Source organism: Eumetopias jubatus, unplaced genomic scaffold (assembly GCF_037043125.1).
Source record: "Eumetopias jubatus isolate StellerSeaLion01/CBP00866 unplaced genomic scaffold, mEumJub1_p1.0 scaffold_1, whole genome shotgun sequence".
In the NCBI taxonomy this organism is placed as follows: Eukaryota; Metazoa; Chordata; class Mammalia; order Carnivora; family Otariidae; genus Eumetopias; species Eumetopias jubatus.
The window spans coordinates 118,891,750-118,912,458 of NW_028274807.1; the positions used below are offsets into that span (position 1 = coordinate 118,891,750).

At 40.4% G+C, this 20,709-nt stretch overlaps 1 protein-coding gene across 1 annotated transcript in view; it reads right to left on the minus strand.

Annotated features, from left to right (window-relative positions):
• Window positions 1–7,044: 7,044 nt before the first annotated feature.
• Window positions 7,045–20,709, minus strand: part of GRK7 (G protein-coupled receptor kinase 7) — a 29,116-nt gene continuing 15,451 nt past the window's right edge. Inside the window, exons 3-4 of the mRNA XM_028099222.1 lie at window positions 15,015–15,289; window positions 7,045–7,528 (exon numbers count right to left, since the gene is read on the minus strand). Coding sequence (XP_027955023.1) covers window positions 7,192–7,528; window positions 15,015–15,289 — 612 coding nt within the window. The 3' untranslated portion in view covers window positions 7,045–7,191. The remainder of the gene's footprint in view (window positions 7,529–15,014; window positions 15,290–20,709) is intronic.

Sequence of the window (20,709 nt, forward strand, 5' to 3'; positions counted from 1 at the left end):
GAAAATAATACCTACTTCACAGGATGACTGTGAGCCTTGGGAGTAATACACAAAAGGTACCAAGTACAGTGCCCAGCACATAGTAGGTGCTCAGCCAATGGAAACTTTTGTTGCATCATTATTATTGGCAGTAGTAGTGGTGATGCTGGCCACACCGCCTGGCCAACTCCTCGAGTGGGAGCGAGCACACGTGTGGACCGGCCACAAAAATTTGCAGAAGCTGTATTGGAGCACAGAATTGATAGATGCGGGCAATTCACTCTGACTGTGAGCCAGGTGCTGGGATAGTTTTCCTGTATTTTCTCTCACCCTGACCACAGACTATTCTTATTTGATTATCTATACTCATGGACAACAGATAATTTTTTAGCCTAAGTATGGCTGGTGCAACATTGGGGACCTAATGATGCTAGAAAAAAAATTAATTTGCCTTCAGCAATTCAAATGTAACTGACATCCTGCATTGGACCTGGCAAACCTTGCAGGGGAGTTGTTAGTACAGGGACTTGAAAATGGTGCCGCCGCTGGGTGTGTCTCTGGAATGCCTGCTTGCCTCGGGGGCTCAGCACCCTGTGTACTAGCAGGTGAACCTCTGAAGCTGTTCTTGCTTCTTCTGGCTCCTGGCTTTCTCCTCTCTGCCTCTCTTTCCCCAACAGCATCTCCTGCGGCACGCAGAAAGTATGGGCACGGCAGGAATGCACTTGACAACTGGCGGTGCAGATGGGAGAGGCAGGGCGAAGAGAACTGGTTTAAAAATATGTACTAGTCAGCTGGCCCACGCACCTCAACCCAACTGCTGGGGAAATGCTAGCTGCTTTCTGGGCTTGCCACCTCTCCCACCAGCCCCCTATTTAGGGGCTCTTCTTTCTGCTGTGTGTTTCATAAGAGAACAACAGGAGAAAGGGCTCTTGGTGAGAACTTCCGTTAATGGAAGCAGAATTTCAAAAATATGCCTCAGGTTCTTTGATGGCATTATGACATTCTGGGCTGTGTCGATGGATAATCCTCCAAAAAAAAAAAAAAAAGTAAAATCGTGACTGTCATACAAAAATAAAAATGAATACATGTTAAAGATTTTTATTTAACTCATTCATGAGAAAACTGGTGTTACAACCAGTTGAAAAAAAGTAATAAAAACCATACATCTGTAAGCAATAAAGGAATGTTGAAATGCATGAGCAAATACACATAAAACTGGCTTAGGGGGTGTTGGGCTGAGTTGTAGCTCTCAAAATTCCTATGTTAAAGTCCTAACCCCCAGGTACCCCAGACTGCGACTGTATTTGGAGATAGGGTCTTTAAGAGAGGTGATTAAGTTAAAATGAGGTCATTAGGATGGGCCCTAATCCAATACGACTGGTGTCCTTATAAGAATAAATTAGGACACAGAGACCCACGGCAGGAAGATCATGGGCAGACAGGAGAAGACAGTCTTGTAGAAGTCAAGGAGAGAGGCCTCAAAAGAAATCAATCGCACTGACACCTTGATCTTGGACTTGGAGGCTCCAGAACTGTGAGATAATAAATTTCTGGTTTTCAAGCCACCCAGTTTGCAATACTTTGTTATCTTAGCCCTGACCAACTAATGGTGGTGGTGGTGGGGGGGGGCGGTTGTTTGCATGTCTATAGACAAGAATTATTTTGCATTCCCATTAGTTATCTAGTTTATAGAGTTGTAAAATAGCTCCTTTAGAGTCAGATAACCTCTTCAGTTTAGTAGTAAGATAATTTATGACTAGGATCCATAAATTATGCTTGTGGGCCAAATCTAGTCCTACTACCTGTTTTTTATAAATAAAACTTTATTGGCACACAGCCATACTTATTCCTTCTTGCATTATCTGTGGCTGCTTTCCTATTACAAAGGTAGAGATAAGTAGTTGCCATTTGCAAAGTCTAAAATATTTACACTCTGGTCTTTTACAGAAGAAGTTTGCATATCCTCCTCCAGGCAATGCATCAGTTTTCCACTGAAGCACAAATGTTTCCTTACAATCAGAGCGTTCAAGGTCATTTGGTTCAGGGGTTCCCAGATTTTGAAATCTCACAGGTCCGTAAAATTTCAAAAAAAATTTGAGGGATGGTCAGAGGGTCTCCAATTTTACTTTTATAAAATATCAGCTGCTTCATAAAAAGATGTGTGTGTGTGTGTGTGTGTGTGTGTGTGTATACGCGCAAAAAGGTGATTTTATTAAAGCATGGGGATAGGGGGCGCTGGGTGGCTCAGTCGTTAAGCGTCTGCCTTCGGCTCAGGTCATGATCCCAGGGTCCTGGAAGCGCCGCATCCGGCTCCTTGCTCTGCGGGAAGCCCTCTTCTCCCTCTCCCACTCCCCCTGCTTGTGTTTCCTCTCGCTGTCTCTCTCTCTCTCTGTCAAATAAATAAATAAAATCTTTAAAAAAAAAATAAATAAAGCACAGGGATAGGACCCATGGCAGAAAGAGCTGCTGCATAAAAAGATATTTTGAAGTAAATAGTGCACGAGAAACTTTGCTGCATTGTACTTGCTTTCATTTCTCTGAGGTTTGGTAAAACCTCACCCGGAAACCCCACAGTTCATGGCCTAGTTTGTGGAACCAATAATCTGACCTAACTTTAGGCACCAAATGCTGGCTCTGTCCAAGGGGACTCTGCTGGTTTAGACCAGGAGTCAGGTCTGGTGAAACTCCCAGGATCCAGGCTGATACCCTTCAGCCAGAAAGGGGTCCTCAGGGACTGATTATTGCCAGAGCCAGCCTGGGCATGCCCCACACACCGAGGTCCAGCTATGACGGAGCCTGACTTGCTTTAAATAATATATTTTTTTCCTGATTTTTTTAAATAAAAATGTGGTCAGTGGGAAGAACAAAATTCATCTCTACCCAGAGAGATATAAAGGTTTACTGACACACAGGGGCAACAAAAGCACTTTCCAATCTAAAAATCGTAAAGGGAGAAAACCAAGCATCTCTCCCCAAACCAAAATGGAGCCTGGCACACGCAGGTAGCAATATGTATTGAACAAATAACTAAACCTAAATAACTGCAAGTATTTATCCTAGATGATCCAAGAAAACTCAGTAAGTCTTTGAAAAATTTTTTGATAATCAAAATGGCTAATATGATAAGTCTTCCTGGCACCCCCCTTCTTGCATTTATTTTTTTTCCTTGTATCATTTTTTTTTAAACTCTTAAGATTTAAAACTGTCTAGGACAACTCTTTAAGAAGCAAGGATTATGTATTTTCACGTCCAAACAATTTACATAAATCAAGTCTTATTATTAAAATGCCCTAATGATACATACAATATAATAACCTTTAAAAATTGATCAGGTAGACTCTCATGATTTCAAGACGTGTAATTTCTAAGAAGCCAATTAATTGAATTTTCACTTCCATGCCTGGTCACTTAAATGAAAAACATCTTACACCTGGTATTGAAAATAAACAATTGAGAGTATTTTTAACTCTTTGTGGCGTGCAATCTTAAACTCAAGAATTCATCACTGTTTTCTTTGAAAACCTTATGCATACCTTCTGCTTTGACGGTACCTCTACGTCCCTTCCTGCAGCTTAGCCATCTCCTTTAAACCCATCTCCTCCTGTAGGAAATAAACATTCCAGATAACCTCTGACAAACTGGAAGAATAAAGATGACTTCACTCTGGTTCTTTGTCTGAATACCTCATTCATATAAGTGTTTGTTTCCCCTGATGTTTCATTATGTTTATGAAACTTTTCTATAAAACATAAGCTCAATTTCACTTTTGGAAAATAAGCAAGCATCATCCCCTTTCAAAAATCACTTTCTTCTTTTGGTGAAACATCTGGTTTCATCTTATTTAAGTTTTTACTTAAATCCCACCCACGACCTGCGCAGATGGCTCTGCATTCTCTTATTTCTCTCCATCTCTGATATTTAATCTCCCCGATCAGGTCTGTCTCTCATGTGCCCCACCCTTTAGCCAGAAGCCTCCCTCACTCTGAAGTGGCCCACGTAGGTCCTGTACCTAGCCTGTGATGAGGATGGGGCCTGGGATGGACTCCAATGTCTCCATTTATTCTAATTAGTTTTTTCTTTCATTGTGCATAAAAACTTTCCTTTTAAACTGCTCCCTGGGATGCAGCTCTCTTCTCTCACCTCCTTTGGACCTTTTAATTAAGGTGGCCAAGTTTAGCTCTTACTAGTGTGTTCCCTGACCTAGAATCATTTGACCTGCTGCTACTTACTCACTATAGTCTTCAATTTATTATGCCCCTACAGTACGCAAGTCATGTGCTATGTGCTTCATATACATTATTTCTAGTCTTTGCTACACCCCTCCCTGAAAAGCTGTGTGACCTTGGACAAGCTACAGAACATCTCTGAGCTTCAGTTTCTCATTTGTTTAAGAAGATTTATTTATTTATTTCAGAGAGAGAGGGAGTGGGGGAGGAGGGCAGAGGGAGAGGGAGAGAGAGAATCCCAAGCCGACTCCCCACAGACCGCAGAGCCTGATGCTGGGCTTGATCCCATGATCCTGAGATCACGACCTGAGCTGAAATCAAAAGTCATACCCTCAACTGACTGAGCCACCCAGGTGCCCCAGTTTCTCATTTAAAATGTGAATAATACGGCACCTGGGTGGCTCAGAAGGTTAAGCGTCTGCCTTCGGCTCAGGTCATGATCCCAGGGCCCTGGGATCAAGTCCCGCATTGGGCTCCCTGCTCCTTGGGAGCCTGCTTCTCCCTCTGCTTCTCATTCTCTCTCTCTCTCCCTCTGTCTCTCATGAATAAATAAATAAAATCTTTAAAAAATAATAAAATAAAATGTGAATAATAACAATGACAGGAGTCTGCATTCTACCCTACACCATATAGCCTCTCTTAGACAGTTGTCTTATTTCTCAGTGGTGTCCTCCAAATGTCCAGGATGGGGCTCAATGTGTAACTTAGCTCAATACGTATTTACTTGGTGATTGTTTGAATATAGTTATCTTACTCAATTACTTTCCTGAGTTAGTTCTAAGAAATGAAACACAGATTTGTATTAAAGTTTATCAAAAGCAATAGACATTCACATTAAGGAACCAATGCAATAAGACATTACTTTGAAATGTCTAATTATAAAACTAAATACTAAGACCTCTACTCTTGGAATGCTCTGGTTAGTTGGATTTCTGTTAACTGTGAATTTGTTTTTTGTTACAAGAGACGTGTTACGAATTTCATCAAATTTTAATCTATTTCCTTGCTTAGGAAAAGAATCTGCTGGACACACCTGTATCTGCTTTGATGACCCAGGACTCTGCAGTATCTCCAGGGCAGGATTTGGAGTATCAAGAGCTTGCTGGGGATAGAGAATGAGCAGGAAGGTGAGTAGCAGGTGCACTAACCCAGGACTCAAGTCTGAGATGATTTCGTACTTCTTACTTACTGTGCAGGATATGGCTAATGCTGTCTTGTAGTTGAGGATTAATGTTGGCTGGGTTCCAGTTAACCAAATATTTTTTGACTAGTGTTTTTGCAACTCTTGGCTCCTGTACTCAAGAGATAAAACTTTTAAAATGATTTCAGCCAGGTTTGTCACCACTGGCACGAGTGAGATTTCCTTATGCACACATATATCGTTTTTTATCCTTTCTTAAAATTTCATTTTATTATTATTATTTTTTCATAAGCTCTGTGCCCAACATGGGGCTTGAACTCAGGACCCCAGATCAAGGGTCACATGCTCTACCAGCCGAGCCAGCCAGGTGCCCCCCCCTTTTTTCTTTAAGTATAATCATCTCAGATTTATAATTGTGTCCAGAATATTTTTTTTCACCCTTAGAATTTTCACTTTGGCTGTGCTCTTGAGAAGTGCTAATTCTACAGGAAAGTGCTGGCTGGGCAGCCACTTGAACTGAGGACTACCATTTGTTCAAATCAGCTGCCAAAGGCCATATTTCTCCTTCAGGTCTTGAAATAGCCAAGAGTCTACTTCACAAGATATGTGGGAAGAACTAACGTGTACAAGGACAGGAAAGTCTACAAGATGAATATAGATGATGTTCAGTTTCATATATACTGCAATTGCCAAAATTACATGTTTTTTGGGTATTTGAAAAGTTGCTGTCAAATGTATAATTGAAACTTTGAGCAACCAAGATAGGAACCCATACATAACAGCATTTCAGCCTACATGGCTCTGGTTCTCAAACGTGCCACACATCAGAAGTACCTGGGGAGCTTCTGAAAATCTAGATGCCCAGGCTGCCTCCCCCAGATCAATTAAAATATGGGGGTAGGAGTCAGATATTGGTATTTTTAAAAGATCCCTAGGTGATTCTAAAGTTCAGCAAAGTTTGGGAACCAATGGCATGTGGAAAAATACATGTAGCATGTAGCTACATTAAAATTTGTGGCATGTTACCTAAAGGACTCAACTTACAGAATACCTTAATTCACAGATCTCATGAATGTTTCCATTTAAAATACTTCAACATTATAATGGTAAAATATTTCAAAAATATGAAAAAGAGACTCTCGGTAAATTAAAAATTATTCTGTAATTTAAAATACTGCCAGTATATTACAATCCACTCCTTTTTAGGGGGAGAATATCAGGAACATTTATTTCCAGCTTCCAAATCCTTTTTATAAGTACAGAAGCAGAAGAAATACTGAAAGATGAAGGGAAGAAAGGATATAAACAAAGAAAAACTAAAATGATTATTTACCAAGAATTGCAAATGCTCATTTTCTGAGTATACCACAACGTTCCATTCTCTATTCCTAGGACTTTGTGTAATTTTCAGGGACGTGATGGTGGAGGGCTCATGCTTTTAGTTTATCAAAATAAACCTGAGTGTTCCTTTTCCCAGGCCTCAGTGAAAACTGAGACTTTACTCATCTTTATGAAAAAAGAGAGAAAGAAGAAAGAAGTAGGGGGAAAGAGAGAGAGAGAAAGAAGGAAGGAAAGAAGGAGAGGAGAGGAAAGGAGAGAAGAGGAAGGGAAGGAGAGAGGGGAAAGGAGGGGAGGGGGGAGGAAGAGGAGGGGAGGGGGGAGGAGGGGAGGGGGAGGGGAGAAAAATGTGTCCTAGTGGTGAGCTCACCTGTCCTTTGAATTGTTCTATGGTTGAAATGCCCCTCCTGATTGATCAGTCCTCATTCAACAGATTTTCATGTGTTAGGAACATTCGAGGATTATGTCAGCTGAGATTCCTGCTGCCTATCTGGTGGAGAGAACAACTTATAATAACAAACACACACCAGACTTGGATGAATTACCATCACCACAACCTGCAGGCCTGTTGGGGTCGTTCAATTCTTCAAACAGTCCCGTTTCTATAATCTCTTCCTGCCATGCTATAGGGACAGCACCTGTTGCAAATCTTTGGAAGAACATCTTATCTTTATCATCAAATTCGATTCCCCGAACCTCAGAGAAATCTTCAATTTCAGCGATGTCTTTGGCATAAACCACTGAAGGGTCTGGCACAAATGGGGGCTCAACTAGGCCAGCTTCCAGGCGAGCAAAATTGATGGTTTTGAAGAAAGGGTGTTGCCTGGGATCATCAGACTTTTCTCTGTGAAGAAAGGAGATGGTCAGCCTGAGACACAGTAACAAACCAAAACAGGAAATGTTCTAACAATACAAAGTGTCTAGCATTCTTTTCCTGTAATACATTTCATTTTAATTGCAAAGACAATATAACGACGTAAAGAATAATTTGGAAAAATAATAACTTTAAATTTCACCCATAATTTAAAAAAATCATTCCATCTTATGCAGACAGTAGCATTTTCATTGTTTGCAGATAACCTTCACATGTCTAATTTTTGGAGTCAAGTAGTTGACATGACTTTTATTCTTAGTGTTTTGTGGAAATACAAGCAAAATTCAGTGGGGCCAGAACCTGCTTCCCTGCAACTTCCAGTCATTGCATTTTGCTAGACCCTTCAGGGTCACATAGAACAAGGGAAGCATGTCTATCCACACACAGCCCCACTCACATCCTAAAAAACAGCACCCATATTGTCTCAGTCTTCATATGACATGATTATTAGGAGCTCCACCTACCTCCCCCAACAGCCACAATACTTTCAAAGACTTTAAAAAAATCCATTAGTAATTTTTAGCAGCATGAATGAGCATACATTCAATGCTCAAGACTATGGTTATTGGTTACCAAGCCCTCTTTCCTTGTGCTAGAAATTATGCCAGTATTTGCCTTAGAATAAGAGGGGGGAAAATGTATGTTCCCAATTGTGTAACCTCTTGTATTAGTTATCTATTGCTGTGTAACAAACTGCCCCAACATTCAGCGGCTTAAAACAACAAACATTTATTATCTCAGTTTCTGTGGGTCAAGAATCTAGAAATGGCTTAACTGGGTGCCTCTGGCTTAAGGTCTTTCATGAGGTTGTTCATCAGTGCTGTGGTCTCATCTGAAGGTTCAACTGGGACTAGGGGAGGAAATCTGCTTCCAAGCTCACTCACATAGTTATTGGCAGGTCTCCATCCCTCACCACATGAGCCTCTCCACAAAGCTACCTTATAACTTTATACCTGGTTTTCCCCTGAGCCCAAGATAAAAGGCACAGTCTTTTTACTACCTAATCTTGGAAATGACATCTCATCACTTCTGCCATATTGTTAGAAGCAAATGAATAAGTCCATCCCACCCTTAAGGGAAGGGATTACACAAGAGTGTGGATAACAGGAGATGGGGATATTTGGGGACCACACTAGGGACAGCCTACCACACATTTCTCTTGGTTCCTCTTAAGTCCAGGTTTTTAAAGAAATAAAAGGGGGCTGTATTGTGGCATCAGATTCAAATGATTTTTTCCTTTTTATGTGAGTAGATATGTTGGTCTGACAAAAAAAAATGTCTACCTTTAGGGGGGCACCTGGGTGGCTCAGTTGGTTAAGCATCTGACTTTTGATTTTGGCATGGGTCATGATCTCAGTGTTGTGGGACTGAATCCCACCTTGGGCTCTACACTCAGCAGGGAGTCTGCTTGAGATTCTCTCTCTTCCTCTCTCTCTGCCCCTCCCCCTGTATACTCTCTAAAATATATAAATAAATCTTAAAAAAAAAAAAAGAGGGGTACCTGGGTGGCTCAGTCGGTTAAGCATCTGCCTTCGGCTCGGGTCATGTTCCCAGGGTCCTGGGACTGAGCACCGCATCGGGCTTCCTGCTCAGCGGGGAGCAGTGCTTCTCCCTTTCCCTCTGCCCCTCCCCCTACTCCTGCTCTCTCTCACTCTCTCGCTCTCTGAATTAAATAAATAAAATCTTAAAAAAAAAAGAAAAAGAAAGAAATGTCTCCCCTTAGGGAAAAGTCAATTTCTGTCATAAATCAACCTTGATAAAAATTAATCACATTCATAGGTTTCCTTTACTTTTATTCCAGTTATCAAAAACTTTTAGGAAAAGAATTGAGGATTTCTCCCATATGCCCCCTTACAGATTCCCTACTATGTCAGATAATTACTGCAGTGGACTCTATCTAACAGTTCTAAACACAGTAATGACATTACTAATAATAACAGTGGGAATAACTGGCATTTATCCAGAACCTACTCTCAGCTAACACAAAGTTAAGCTCTGCACTTATGTTATCACATTTAACCATCACAATAATGCCTGTCTGTCTTTTCATTGTATTTTTAACCTCTTCACTTGCTTCTGTATTCATAAATGGCTGTGCATCTGAAAAAGCCAAACATGGGTGAATTTTTCAAAGGAAAATTGTAATCAAATATTATTATGGAAAAGAGAAATCCAGCTGTAGGCTTCTGATGTCCAGCCATTCCCTGGGTTGTTCTGTGGTTCAGGCCTAGCCCCATCCAGAATGATGCAGGACTCCTTGGACTTATCTCATTATGACCCAGCTGAAAAACAGAAATGGAGAACTGTATCATGAGATACTACAAGTTGTCTCTTTTTTCCCCAAAGCCACCAAGTCTCCATCAATTTAAAGGAAGGAAAATGCAGGCTTGCTATCTACTAGAACCTACTGACCGATGTCGGAGTGGTTTACATCCTGTAGAGTCAGAGCCTCGAGGGAGGGTTACTGAGATAGCTTCAAAGCTTCAGAGATGAATTTTTCTCTTAAGTTAGGTTTATTCAGGTATAATTTTCACAGCAACATTCACCATTTTAAGGTATCAGATTTTGGTCGTAGGGAGGGTATCAGATAGAATTTAAATGTGGCAGAACAAGGATAGAGGGGTGCCTGGGTGGCTCAGTCGGTTAAGCGTCTGCCTTCGGCTTAGGTCATGGTCCCAGGGTCCTGGGATGGAGCCCCTTGTTGGGCTCCCTGCTCAGTGGGGAGCCTGCTTCTCCCTCTCCTCCCTGCTCCTGCTCTCTTTCTTTCTCGCTATCTCTGTCTCTTTCTCTCTCTCGCCAATAAATAATTAAAAAATTTTTAAAAAAGAATTTAAATGTGGCAGAACAAGGACAGAGCTAGAATTCCATCTATGTAAATCAGGAATAACCCCAAGACTCTGTGTCTCAAAGAAAACAAAGGAGCTGGAATGGGACCAGGTGCCATGAGGAAGGAGCTTGTACCACCCTGATGGCCACCAGCAGGCATGAACACAGTATCCCACAGGTCAAGAGAGCAACCTAAACTCACTCTGAGCAGCTTTAACTTGGATAAACAAAGAGTGCCCAGGGGCTCAGTAACCTTGAGAAACTTGCCAAGCCAGTCTTGACATCAGTATGAACAGTTCTCAAGGAACACCTCAAGCAACAGGCCCAAATGGCATTGGTTTGCCCAACAGGGATGGCCACTTCAGCCCTTTTGCAACGAGCTGCAAAGGATAAGGGAACAACAGGCCACTAAAGGTTTTCTTTATGTTCCTCAGCACCCTGACTAGATGACCCTGGAGGACAGGGCCTATGCTTTAATGCCCTTTCTCACTAAGTGTCTGTGGTTGCTGATGCTAACAACAAAAGATTAGGCTTTCCCCTATTCCTTTTACTCAGTGTCTGGACCACGACAAATTTGATCACTTTATCTTTTGCACTAATGACTCTTACCTCAGTTCCATAATTAAAAATAGCCTGGATGTTATTTTACTCTTGGATCTTGCCGGGCTGCTTCATGCGGGGATCTTTTGGCCCATCCTTAGGCAGTGCACTTTGGACAAATAAGAGAGGCTATTGATGGGGGCAACATCTTCTGCCCTAGCCAAACTGGCAGCTGCAGGAAGACTTCTCCTGCTGATTGGAGTAGGTTCTATTTCAGAGCATTTATAGGAGCTTTTGTGTTACTGAACCCTACATAGAGATTACAATGGATTTTCTTATAATAGTCAATGAAGTAAAGATATCACCGGACCATACATGAAGACCACTCTGTGGGGTTTGGTCTGCCAAGAACAGTATCTTTAGTATTGGTATGAAATTATGTGTTGGAGAAGCACTTAAGTCAGAGACTTGCATGATTAGTTGATCTTGTTCTGCTGCACTGACTGATCAGAAGAAAACCTGCAAAATGCTTAAGTGATCTTCAGCTTTTATTTTATTAGAAAACATCATAAACTCTATCTGGAGCCCTTGTGAGATGCTCAGAAAAGCTTGCAATTTATTTTTTTTTTAAAGCTTTCAACTTCTCTGCAAAACAAAATTAATTCACAGACCTATGAAAACAAAGGAGGAGATCCTTCCATTGATGTCTAAAGAGGGAAAAGGGTTTTAAAATTTATTTCAAATGTTTGTGAATGCAAGAGGGAGGGGGCACTTGACCTCTCTGCTGTGTAACATGTTGAGTAGGCATTGCTTGGCTTTGAAGGACACCACTAGATTATCTCATCTGAATTAAAAAAAAAAATACAGAGAGTTGAAATGAAAATGTTGGAAGGTTTTCTCTTTCACCGAACAGCTGGTTTTTATATGCCTTTTCCCTAATGTTGTAAACAGTTTTATTCAAAACAGTCACAACAACAGATGCTTTATAAAAAGGTTTTGCTTGATGGAACAACCTCAGGCAATGATCCAGTGCTTTAAGGTGGCATTTTCCTGAAGAGGTTTGTCAATATTTCATTTTCTATACCCAAAGTGTGTTTACAGAGTGTCAAGATAGATTTTTCAATCAAACATACCAAGCGGGCAAGTTGTCTCTTTTCCCCAAAGCCACCTTCAGGGAGGTCATCTGAAGAGACGGTTCTCTTTCTTTGCGGCCTCTGCCTCTGTTGGGATGCCCTCTTAGACTCCCTGCACTTGAGAACCCCGGCAGTAGAGATGGTCAGGGGTCACCATTTCCGGTTCTCCTCTCCTCCCTGGGCACAATGAAGACAGCACTAGCCAGACCCTTGGACCTTGCGCAGGGCAAACACAAGTGAGTGTAAGTGATGCGCGAGTGGGTCACTTCCGGCCAGTGGCAGTACGAAGCTCCCCGAGGTTGTCTATGCTCTCGTCTGCTACAGCGACTGGAAGCCACGAGTTCCAGTGGAGCTGTCAGATGGATGCAGCCTCGCTCTCTGAGTCTCTGCTCCGAAGGGAGGTACCCGAAGGGAGTGCTGCTGCACCCATAAGGCACTTTGTGCGAGGGAGAAAAAAATTCTCTTCATTGCAAGCCTCAGAGACTTTGTGATTTGCTTGTTATCATGACGCGGCCTATTCTGACCACACTAATGCAACAACGTTGGAATCTACACAGGAAAATCAGTTCCACGTTTTCCTTCGCTTAAATGTAGAGTTTCTGTTAAATTTCAAAATACTCATTTCTTAGTTTGGTGTCTGTCATGCTTTGAAAGTCATTACAAATGGATCTTGTTTCGCTATTTAAAATAATGAGGTCGAAAATTAAAAGCTTACCTCCATACTCTAATATTTTTAATTAAGGCAGCCTTGTTCTAGAGCCTTCACTAGCAGCTACTTGGAAGATTGAGGGTAATTTTACTGCCCATGTTCTGGGGTAATAGTAAAAATCAGTCATATTACTTCATGTTGTAGCTTTCATATTTGTATATATTTTTAAATTTTGAAAATTCAATCTAAGAATTTAAGACATTCAAGCTCATAGTTCAGTCAAAATATTATCTGGTATCTCTCTTAGAACAAATTAGTAATAATTGCTATCACTTACTTTATATATATTATATCTAAACCTCAAAGTTTCCCACTGTATAAGTCAGGGTTCTCTAGAGAAACAGAACTAACAGGATGTTGAAAGGGTCCAGAATGTACCACGGTAGCATAAAAATTATTTTGAGCTGAAGGCATTTGCGAGTCAACCGATACAGGTTTTGAACTCCCCTTATCTGCCTAGAAGCAGAGACTCCCCCCAAAACTCAACTCATAAATCTTCTCTCTGGGAGTTTTAGAACCGGGAAAGATTGACTCTTATCACCAGTGACAGAAGTCTGCTCCACACCTAAACAGCCACTGCCACAAAACTATCGTACCTCCCATCTCTTCTCCTAAGGGCCCGTCTCTCTCTCCTAAACGTCATTGGTTCTCCTATAAGTGCCGTTCCCCCCCAGCAATTCTAAGAAATTATTTGTTTTCATGCAAGTACCCTTCTCCTCCTCCCCTTCCCCTGTTAAGATGGTCTATAATTCTAACTGATCCCAGTCACATTTTTTCTGTGAACTCTTGTATAGGTGCATAAATAAAAGCCTGTCTTTTCTCTTACTAATCTGTGTTTTGTTAGTTTCGTTTGCAGGCCTCTAAGAGGGTAGAGGAGAAGTTTTTTCTCCCTGACAATATGTGTGCATGTATATGAGAGAGACATGGAGAGAGAGAGAAAGAGAGATTGAGGGAGGGAGGGAGGGAGGGAGGATGGATGGATTATTTTAAGGAATTGATTTGCACAAGTGTAGAGGTTTGGCAAGTCCAAATCCTGCAAGGTAGGCCGTCAAGCTGGAGACCCAGGGAAGAGTTGCAGTTCAAGTCCAAAGGTGGTTTGCCTGCAGAATTCCCTCTTCTCCCAGGGAAGTCAGTCTTTTTCTGTGAAGGCCTTCAACTGACTGGATGAGACCCATCCATGTTATGAACAATAATCTCCTTTACTCAAAGGCTACTGATTTATATATTAAGACTATCTAAAAAATACTTGCACAGAAGCATCTAGAATAATTGATCAAAAATCTGAGTATGGTGGCCTAGTCAAGTTGTCATAAAATTAATCATTATACCCATAAATCCCCCATTTTAATACATGAGAATATTGAGACTCTGAGAATGTAATTCAATTGCTTGAGGTAAAAGGACATACAGAGCTGGGATGGGAGTCTATGTCTGCGAATCTAAAGCCCTTGGTTTTTTCTCTATATAACAGTTACCCACTGCCAAGGGCCTTTTTACAGGTCAGCTTTTACTTATTTTGTTTCTTCTAAAATAGCTTGATCTTATTATTCCCTGTAAGCAATAAAACTCGACTTTCTTCAAAAAGAAAGTGCCCTGGTACTGATGGGATTTATTTTAAGTTTTAATTGTATTCATTTTTTAATCATTCATCCACAATTCAAAATTCAGGAGATAATAGGGTTATAGAGTAAAAATCTTCATTTACGTCCCTGTCACCTGCCCCTAATTTCTTTTTATTAGAGACCATCAATCATATACATTCTTTGTATACTCTGCCCAAAATATTCTATGCAACTATTTGAATTATAGATTTCTTTTCTTTTCTCTTCTCTTTTCCCCTTTCCTTTCTCTCTCTCTTTCTTTCTTTCTTCTTTCTTTCTTTCTTTCTTTCTTCCTTTCTTTCTTTCTTTCTTTCTTTTTCTTTCTTTCTTTCTTTCTTTCTTTCTTTCTTTCTTTCTTTCTTTCTTTCTTTCTTTCTTTCTCTCTCTCTCTCTCTCTCTCTCTCTCTCTTTCTTTCTTTCTTTCTTTCTTGTATGCTGTTTTGCACCTCACTTTATTTTAAAATATATCTTGGAGATCATTCCACATCAAGTGCTCACAGTGTCTGAAAATATCAGAAACACTTAACCATATAATATGCAAATAATAATAGGAAAAATAATAATACTTAAGCCCAAGTCCTCGTCATCAATCCAAACCTGTGGACAATGCTGACACTGCTAATTACCTCTGTTATATGGTAGTTTACCTGCTTCCTAAACGTTGCTCTGGTTTCTTAGCCAAGAAGAGTCTGCAAATATCTTTTGCTTCCTCTGTGAAGTTATCATGTTGGAATCTGACCTCTTCTTTCAGGGTTCTTTGCTTTAAATCCTCTTTACTGACTTTCTCCTTGTAATCTTTGAATGGTGTTCGTCCAGCAACCATTTCATAAATACTGCATCCCATTGCAAACCAGTCCACAGGATAGGAATAACTCACTTTTTCCATTAGGATTTCAGGAGCCATATAACCATTGGTTCCAGCCTGTAACACCCCAAACAAGAAACAAAACAAAACAAAAACACTAATGTGAGTGTAACAGATGCTGCTGATTGCCTATCCAATACCCATTCTCCTTTTCTTTCTTTGTTAAGTGAATCCTAAGTATTTGGGGTGGCAGTGTGTCTAACCTATTCTAGTCTCTGCTTTCCTAGCATCCTCTGGGGTAGCTGGGGTAGGCCATGTCATCCATTCTAGCCAAGAGGATTTAGCTGGAGTGCATTATAAAAGGGACAGATGAGGGGTGCCTGGGTGGTTCAGACAATTGACTTTTTTTAAAATATTTTTTTCAGTAAAGTAATGACAACCTATCATCTTTAATGAAATCACGTACTTTGTGTTTTTTTTCTTATGGATATAATTTAATATGTTATTTACTTATTTATTTATTTTTTATGACGTTATGTTAGTCACCATACAGTACATCATTAGTTTTTGATGTAGTGTTCCAGGATTCATTGTCTGCATATAACACCCAGGGCTCCATGCAATACATGCGCTCCTTAATACCCATTACTGAGACAACTGACTCTTAATCTCAGCTGAGGTCTTCTCAGGGTCGTGAGTCCATGCTGGGCATGGAGTTTAAGAAATAAATGAATAAATAAATAAATAAATAAATAAATAAATAAATAAATAAAATAAAGGGACGGATGAGGCTGCTCTTGAAATGAGTTAGTCACCTAGCCCCTCATTTCATCATTAAGGTGAAAAGTTCAAGTGGATGTCTCTGTGATTCCCGTAAGCTCTGCCTCTGTATTTTATTCACAGATAATAGAAAATTAGATGCATGGTTTTAAAGGTGGAACACTTTATTGCTAATATTGAATGTTCATATATTATCTGGTCTGTGATTCTTACTCTATTTGCTATATAACGATATTAATATCACACATCTCTGCCTATCCCTGCACTGAAAAATTAGCACAGTCATTTTAATCTAAAAAATTCCACACATGAAAATTCATTTAACATGCATGACTATATTTTGTAGGCACATTTGTACTGACAATACATACCAAATGACCATTGAGTTAAAAAATATATATTTATACATATAACTTAAAATTTACCATCTTAATAATTTTTTTAAAGATTTTATTTATTTGATAGAGACACAGCGAGAGAGGGAACACAAGCAGGGGGAGTGGGAGAGGGAGAAGCAGGCTCCCCACCGAGCAGGGAGCCTGATGCGGGGCTCAATCCCAAGACTCTGGGATCATGACCTGAGCCGAAGGCAGACGCTTAATGACTGAGCCACCCAGGCGCCCCCCATCTTAATAATTTTTAAGTGTACAGTTCAAGAGTATTAAGTACATTCACATTGTTGTGCAACCATAATCACTTTCGATCTCCTTTCATCTTGCAAAACTGAAACTCTATACTCATTAAACAACAACTCCCCATTGCCCCCACTCCCTAGGCCCTGGCAACCACCATTCTACTTTCTGTCTCTACTAATCTGACTACTCTAGGTACCTCATGTATGGGGAATCATGCAGTTATTGTCTTTTTGTGAATGTGTTATTTTAATACATTCATTAATTTGACAAATTTTTGAAAATATTTTATATACTTATTTGAGAGAGAATGAGAGTATGTGTGTACACAAGGGGAGAGGCAGAGGGAGAGGGTGGGGGAGGAAAGAATCTCAAGCTGACTCCAAGCCAAACATAGAGCCCCACACGGGGCTTGATCCTATAACCCTGAGATCACGACCTGAGCCAAAATCAAGAGTTGGACACTTAACTGACTGAGCCACCAGGTGCCCCCAATAAATATTTAATGAATACCTATAACATACCTTGTAATTATAAAATATACATATATATACATACACACACACACACACACAAACACACACACACACAAACACATGGTTTCCAAAAACTAACTTGTTTTTGGTTAAAGTATAATGTATAATCTCTGCAGCAATTAAAAATTCAAAGAACACCTGGGGTGCCTGGGTGGCTCAGTTGGTTAACTGTCTGCCTTTGGCTCAGGTCATTATACTGGGGTCCCGGAAGTGAGCCCCATGACAGGCTCCCTGCTCAGCGGGGAGTCTTCTCCCTCTGCCCCTCATCTAGTTCATGCTTTCTCTCTCTCAAATAAATAAATAAATAAATAAATAAATAAATAAAATCTTTAAAGCAAAAAAAAGGAAAAATTCAAAGAACACCCTAAAATGACAATAGGCTTCTATTAGTACATAAAAATGATCATATAAATTATTGGCAGAGTTGTGAAAAACAGATGTGCTCTACAAATTGACCCAGACTTTTAGGAGAGCAGTAAGATATAGAGTCACAGAAAATAATATGTACCAACTGTTCCTCTCCTTCAACCAGGTTACTTCATCTTGGAGTATATACCTCCAAGAAATGACTCAGAAGAAAGAAAAAGGAATCTACATAGAGATGTTCATAGCTCCATTATTTATAATGGTCACAAGCTGGAAACCTCCAAAAGCCCGTCAATAAAGACAACAGACTAGAATCTATTGTTAATATATATATATATGTATATGTATACATATATATACATATATATATATAAAATGGATATCACACACTGATTACAAATATGCATTCCAGTACATCAAAAAAGGCTGGAAAGTGTTTTTAGTTTTTTATCGGGTGATTTTTTTCTAATTGCTTAAGTATATATTTTTATATGCATTATATATATAATGCCATAGGAATATTAAGTTTCATGGTTAATTTCTACATGGGTAACAGTGAAAAGCATATATGACCCAAGCACTAATGAGAAGTAATTGGCCTATTCTGGAAGTGACTGGGTCTGACAGGCCGGGCATGAGTCAGCATGGTACTGCTGTTTTCATAGAAGCTGATATATAATTTGGGTGACCATATGTTCTGGTTTGCCCAGTACAGTCCCAGTTTACATCTGTTGTCCTGGCACCTTGTCTAGTTTTGCATTTATCCAGACAGAAGGGTCCTGTAGGTTCCCCTGAGGCCCAGGATGTAGTCTTACTCGACTTTGTATCCAAACTAGGAACTTACTATAGGGCCTCATGTGGTTCATACCCAACAAAATGTTTGTTAAACAACAGTAAAGATGGTAACTAGATGTTTTCCACTCACTATGCAACCAGTATTGAACCATGCCCTGCAGTGAGTTCTAGGGATGCCAAGACACATGATACCTGGCCGTTGCCCTTCAGGATTTACAGGCTGATGGAGACAGGTCGAAAGGTTAATTAAATAGAGTACAGTAAATGCTGTAATGGGAGTATAAAAAAAGCACAGGGAGGTGAGAGGGTGTGTATGTGTGTGTGTGTTGGGGATACTTCACTGAAGAGTGATAGCTGAGCTGAATCATGAGGGAAGAATCTGTCCCCCAGAGCAGGCTAGCCAGCTAATGAGCATGTGCAAGAGATGGAGCCAGAAATAATGTGGGGTGTTCAAGGAGCTTGAAGGAATTTGGCATTTCTGGAACCCAAGATCTGTGGGATGCAATGGTGGGAGGGGAGACTAGAGGAAGAGATGTAGATGAGACTGAGAAATATTGTATGCCAAAATAGCAAAAATTTATTCCCAGTCCCCCTTTTCCCTTGTACCCCTCTACCAGAGAGGTCAGAAGGCTGAGCACTCCATCTTTCAGCTTCCTTTGTACCTAAGGCGACCATGTGATATGAGCTTTGAGAGGTGTGCAAGGCAAAGGTGCTGAGGGTTGTGGAAAAAGGGGAGTAAGCCTACTTAGAAATACATAAAAGATATAAGACAAATTAATGGATCAATAGAGGGATGGAGAGACATGTGATAAAGTGAATCTAAAAAAATATTAATGATATACAATGGAATATTGTTTGGCCATAAAAAGGAATGTACTAATACATGCTACAGCATGGATGAACCCTGAAAACATTACACTAAGTGAAAGAAGCCAAATACAAAAGGCCACGTATTGTGTTTCCATTTATATAAAATGTCCAAAACAGGCAATTCTATAGAGCCAGAAAGTGGATTAGTGGTTGCTTAGGGTTGGGACAGGGGGAGTGGGAGTGTCTGCTAAAGGGCAGGGGGTTTCTTTTTGGGGTGAAGAAAAGATTCTAAAATTGTGATAATGTTTGCATTGCTCTATGAATATACTAAAACCCACTGAATAGTATACTTTAAATGGGTCAATTTTACGGTATTTAAATTATATCTCAATAAAGCTGTTCAAAATGTTCATGGTAAGCAGGTAGGTAGTGGGTATACAGGTGCTTGCTGTGAAATTCTTTCAACTTTCCTATATGTTTGAAAGTTTTTATAATAGAATGCAGAGGGAGGGGGCCCTTGGGTGGCTCAGTCGGTTAAGCGTTGCCTTTGGCTCAGGTCACGATCCCGGGGTCCTGGGATCCAGCCCTGTGTTGTGGGCTCCCTGCTCAGTGAGCAGTCTGCTTTTCCCTCTCCTTTTGCCCCTCCCCCCGCTCGTGCTCTCACTCTCTCTCTCAAATAAATAAAATCTTAAAAAAAAAAAAAAAAGAATGTGGAGGGGAAAAGGAGTGAGGGAAGGGGATGCGATGCCAGGCATTACCAGGTGGCTGTTGGTCCATCAGGCACAATAGAATCTTCTAGAAGGGTCATAAAGAAGAACTACAGGGGAGAGTGAAGAAGAGGGAATCCATCTACCCAGCTCCCTCCCATCTCCTATTTCCATTAGTCAAGGATTACCCAAAAGCTAAATTGTCTGTATTTCCAGATATCATCCAGACCTTCAGCAGCTTGCTAGAAACCAGGATTCACATTGCAGTCTGATATTTCCTCCAATTCTAAAAGAGGAGGTACAAGTCAGCCTACAAGTGGAGCCAACAGGGTGCTGTCCAGGAGACAGAGAAGAGGCAGAGAGGGACTGTCAGAAGGTGTGTGAGGTTTGTGGCCCAGTACACCAACTTGATGAAATTTCTCCACGATGTACTTTGGTATGGGGCTTTTTTCATTTGTGATGCTGGCTACTGGCAGGTCACTCAATCCAGGATCTAATGGCTGTCAGAATCAGGAAACTTTCTCATAATATTTCTTTGATCATTTTCTCCCTTCCATTTTCTTTCCTCTCTTTTTGTTTTTGGAAATCTTGAACATATCCCCTATGCTTCTTATCTTTTGCTTCTATTTTCCATCTCTTTGTCTTTTTCTAGGATTTCCTTTTTTTATTTTTTCTAGGAGAACTTCCTCTATTTTTTCCCCAACTCTTCTATTTTTTTTAAGTATTTTATTATGGGAAATTTCAAACATATACAAAAGAGAGACTAGAATAATAAACCCAGTATATGCTACACTCAGCTTCAAGAATTATCAACAAATGGTCAGTCTTGTTTCATCTGTGTCCCCTACCCACTCCCACTGGCCCAGACTCTCCTAGACATCATCATTTATATTTCACTATGAGTCTCTAAA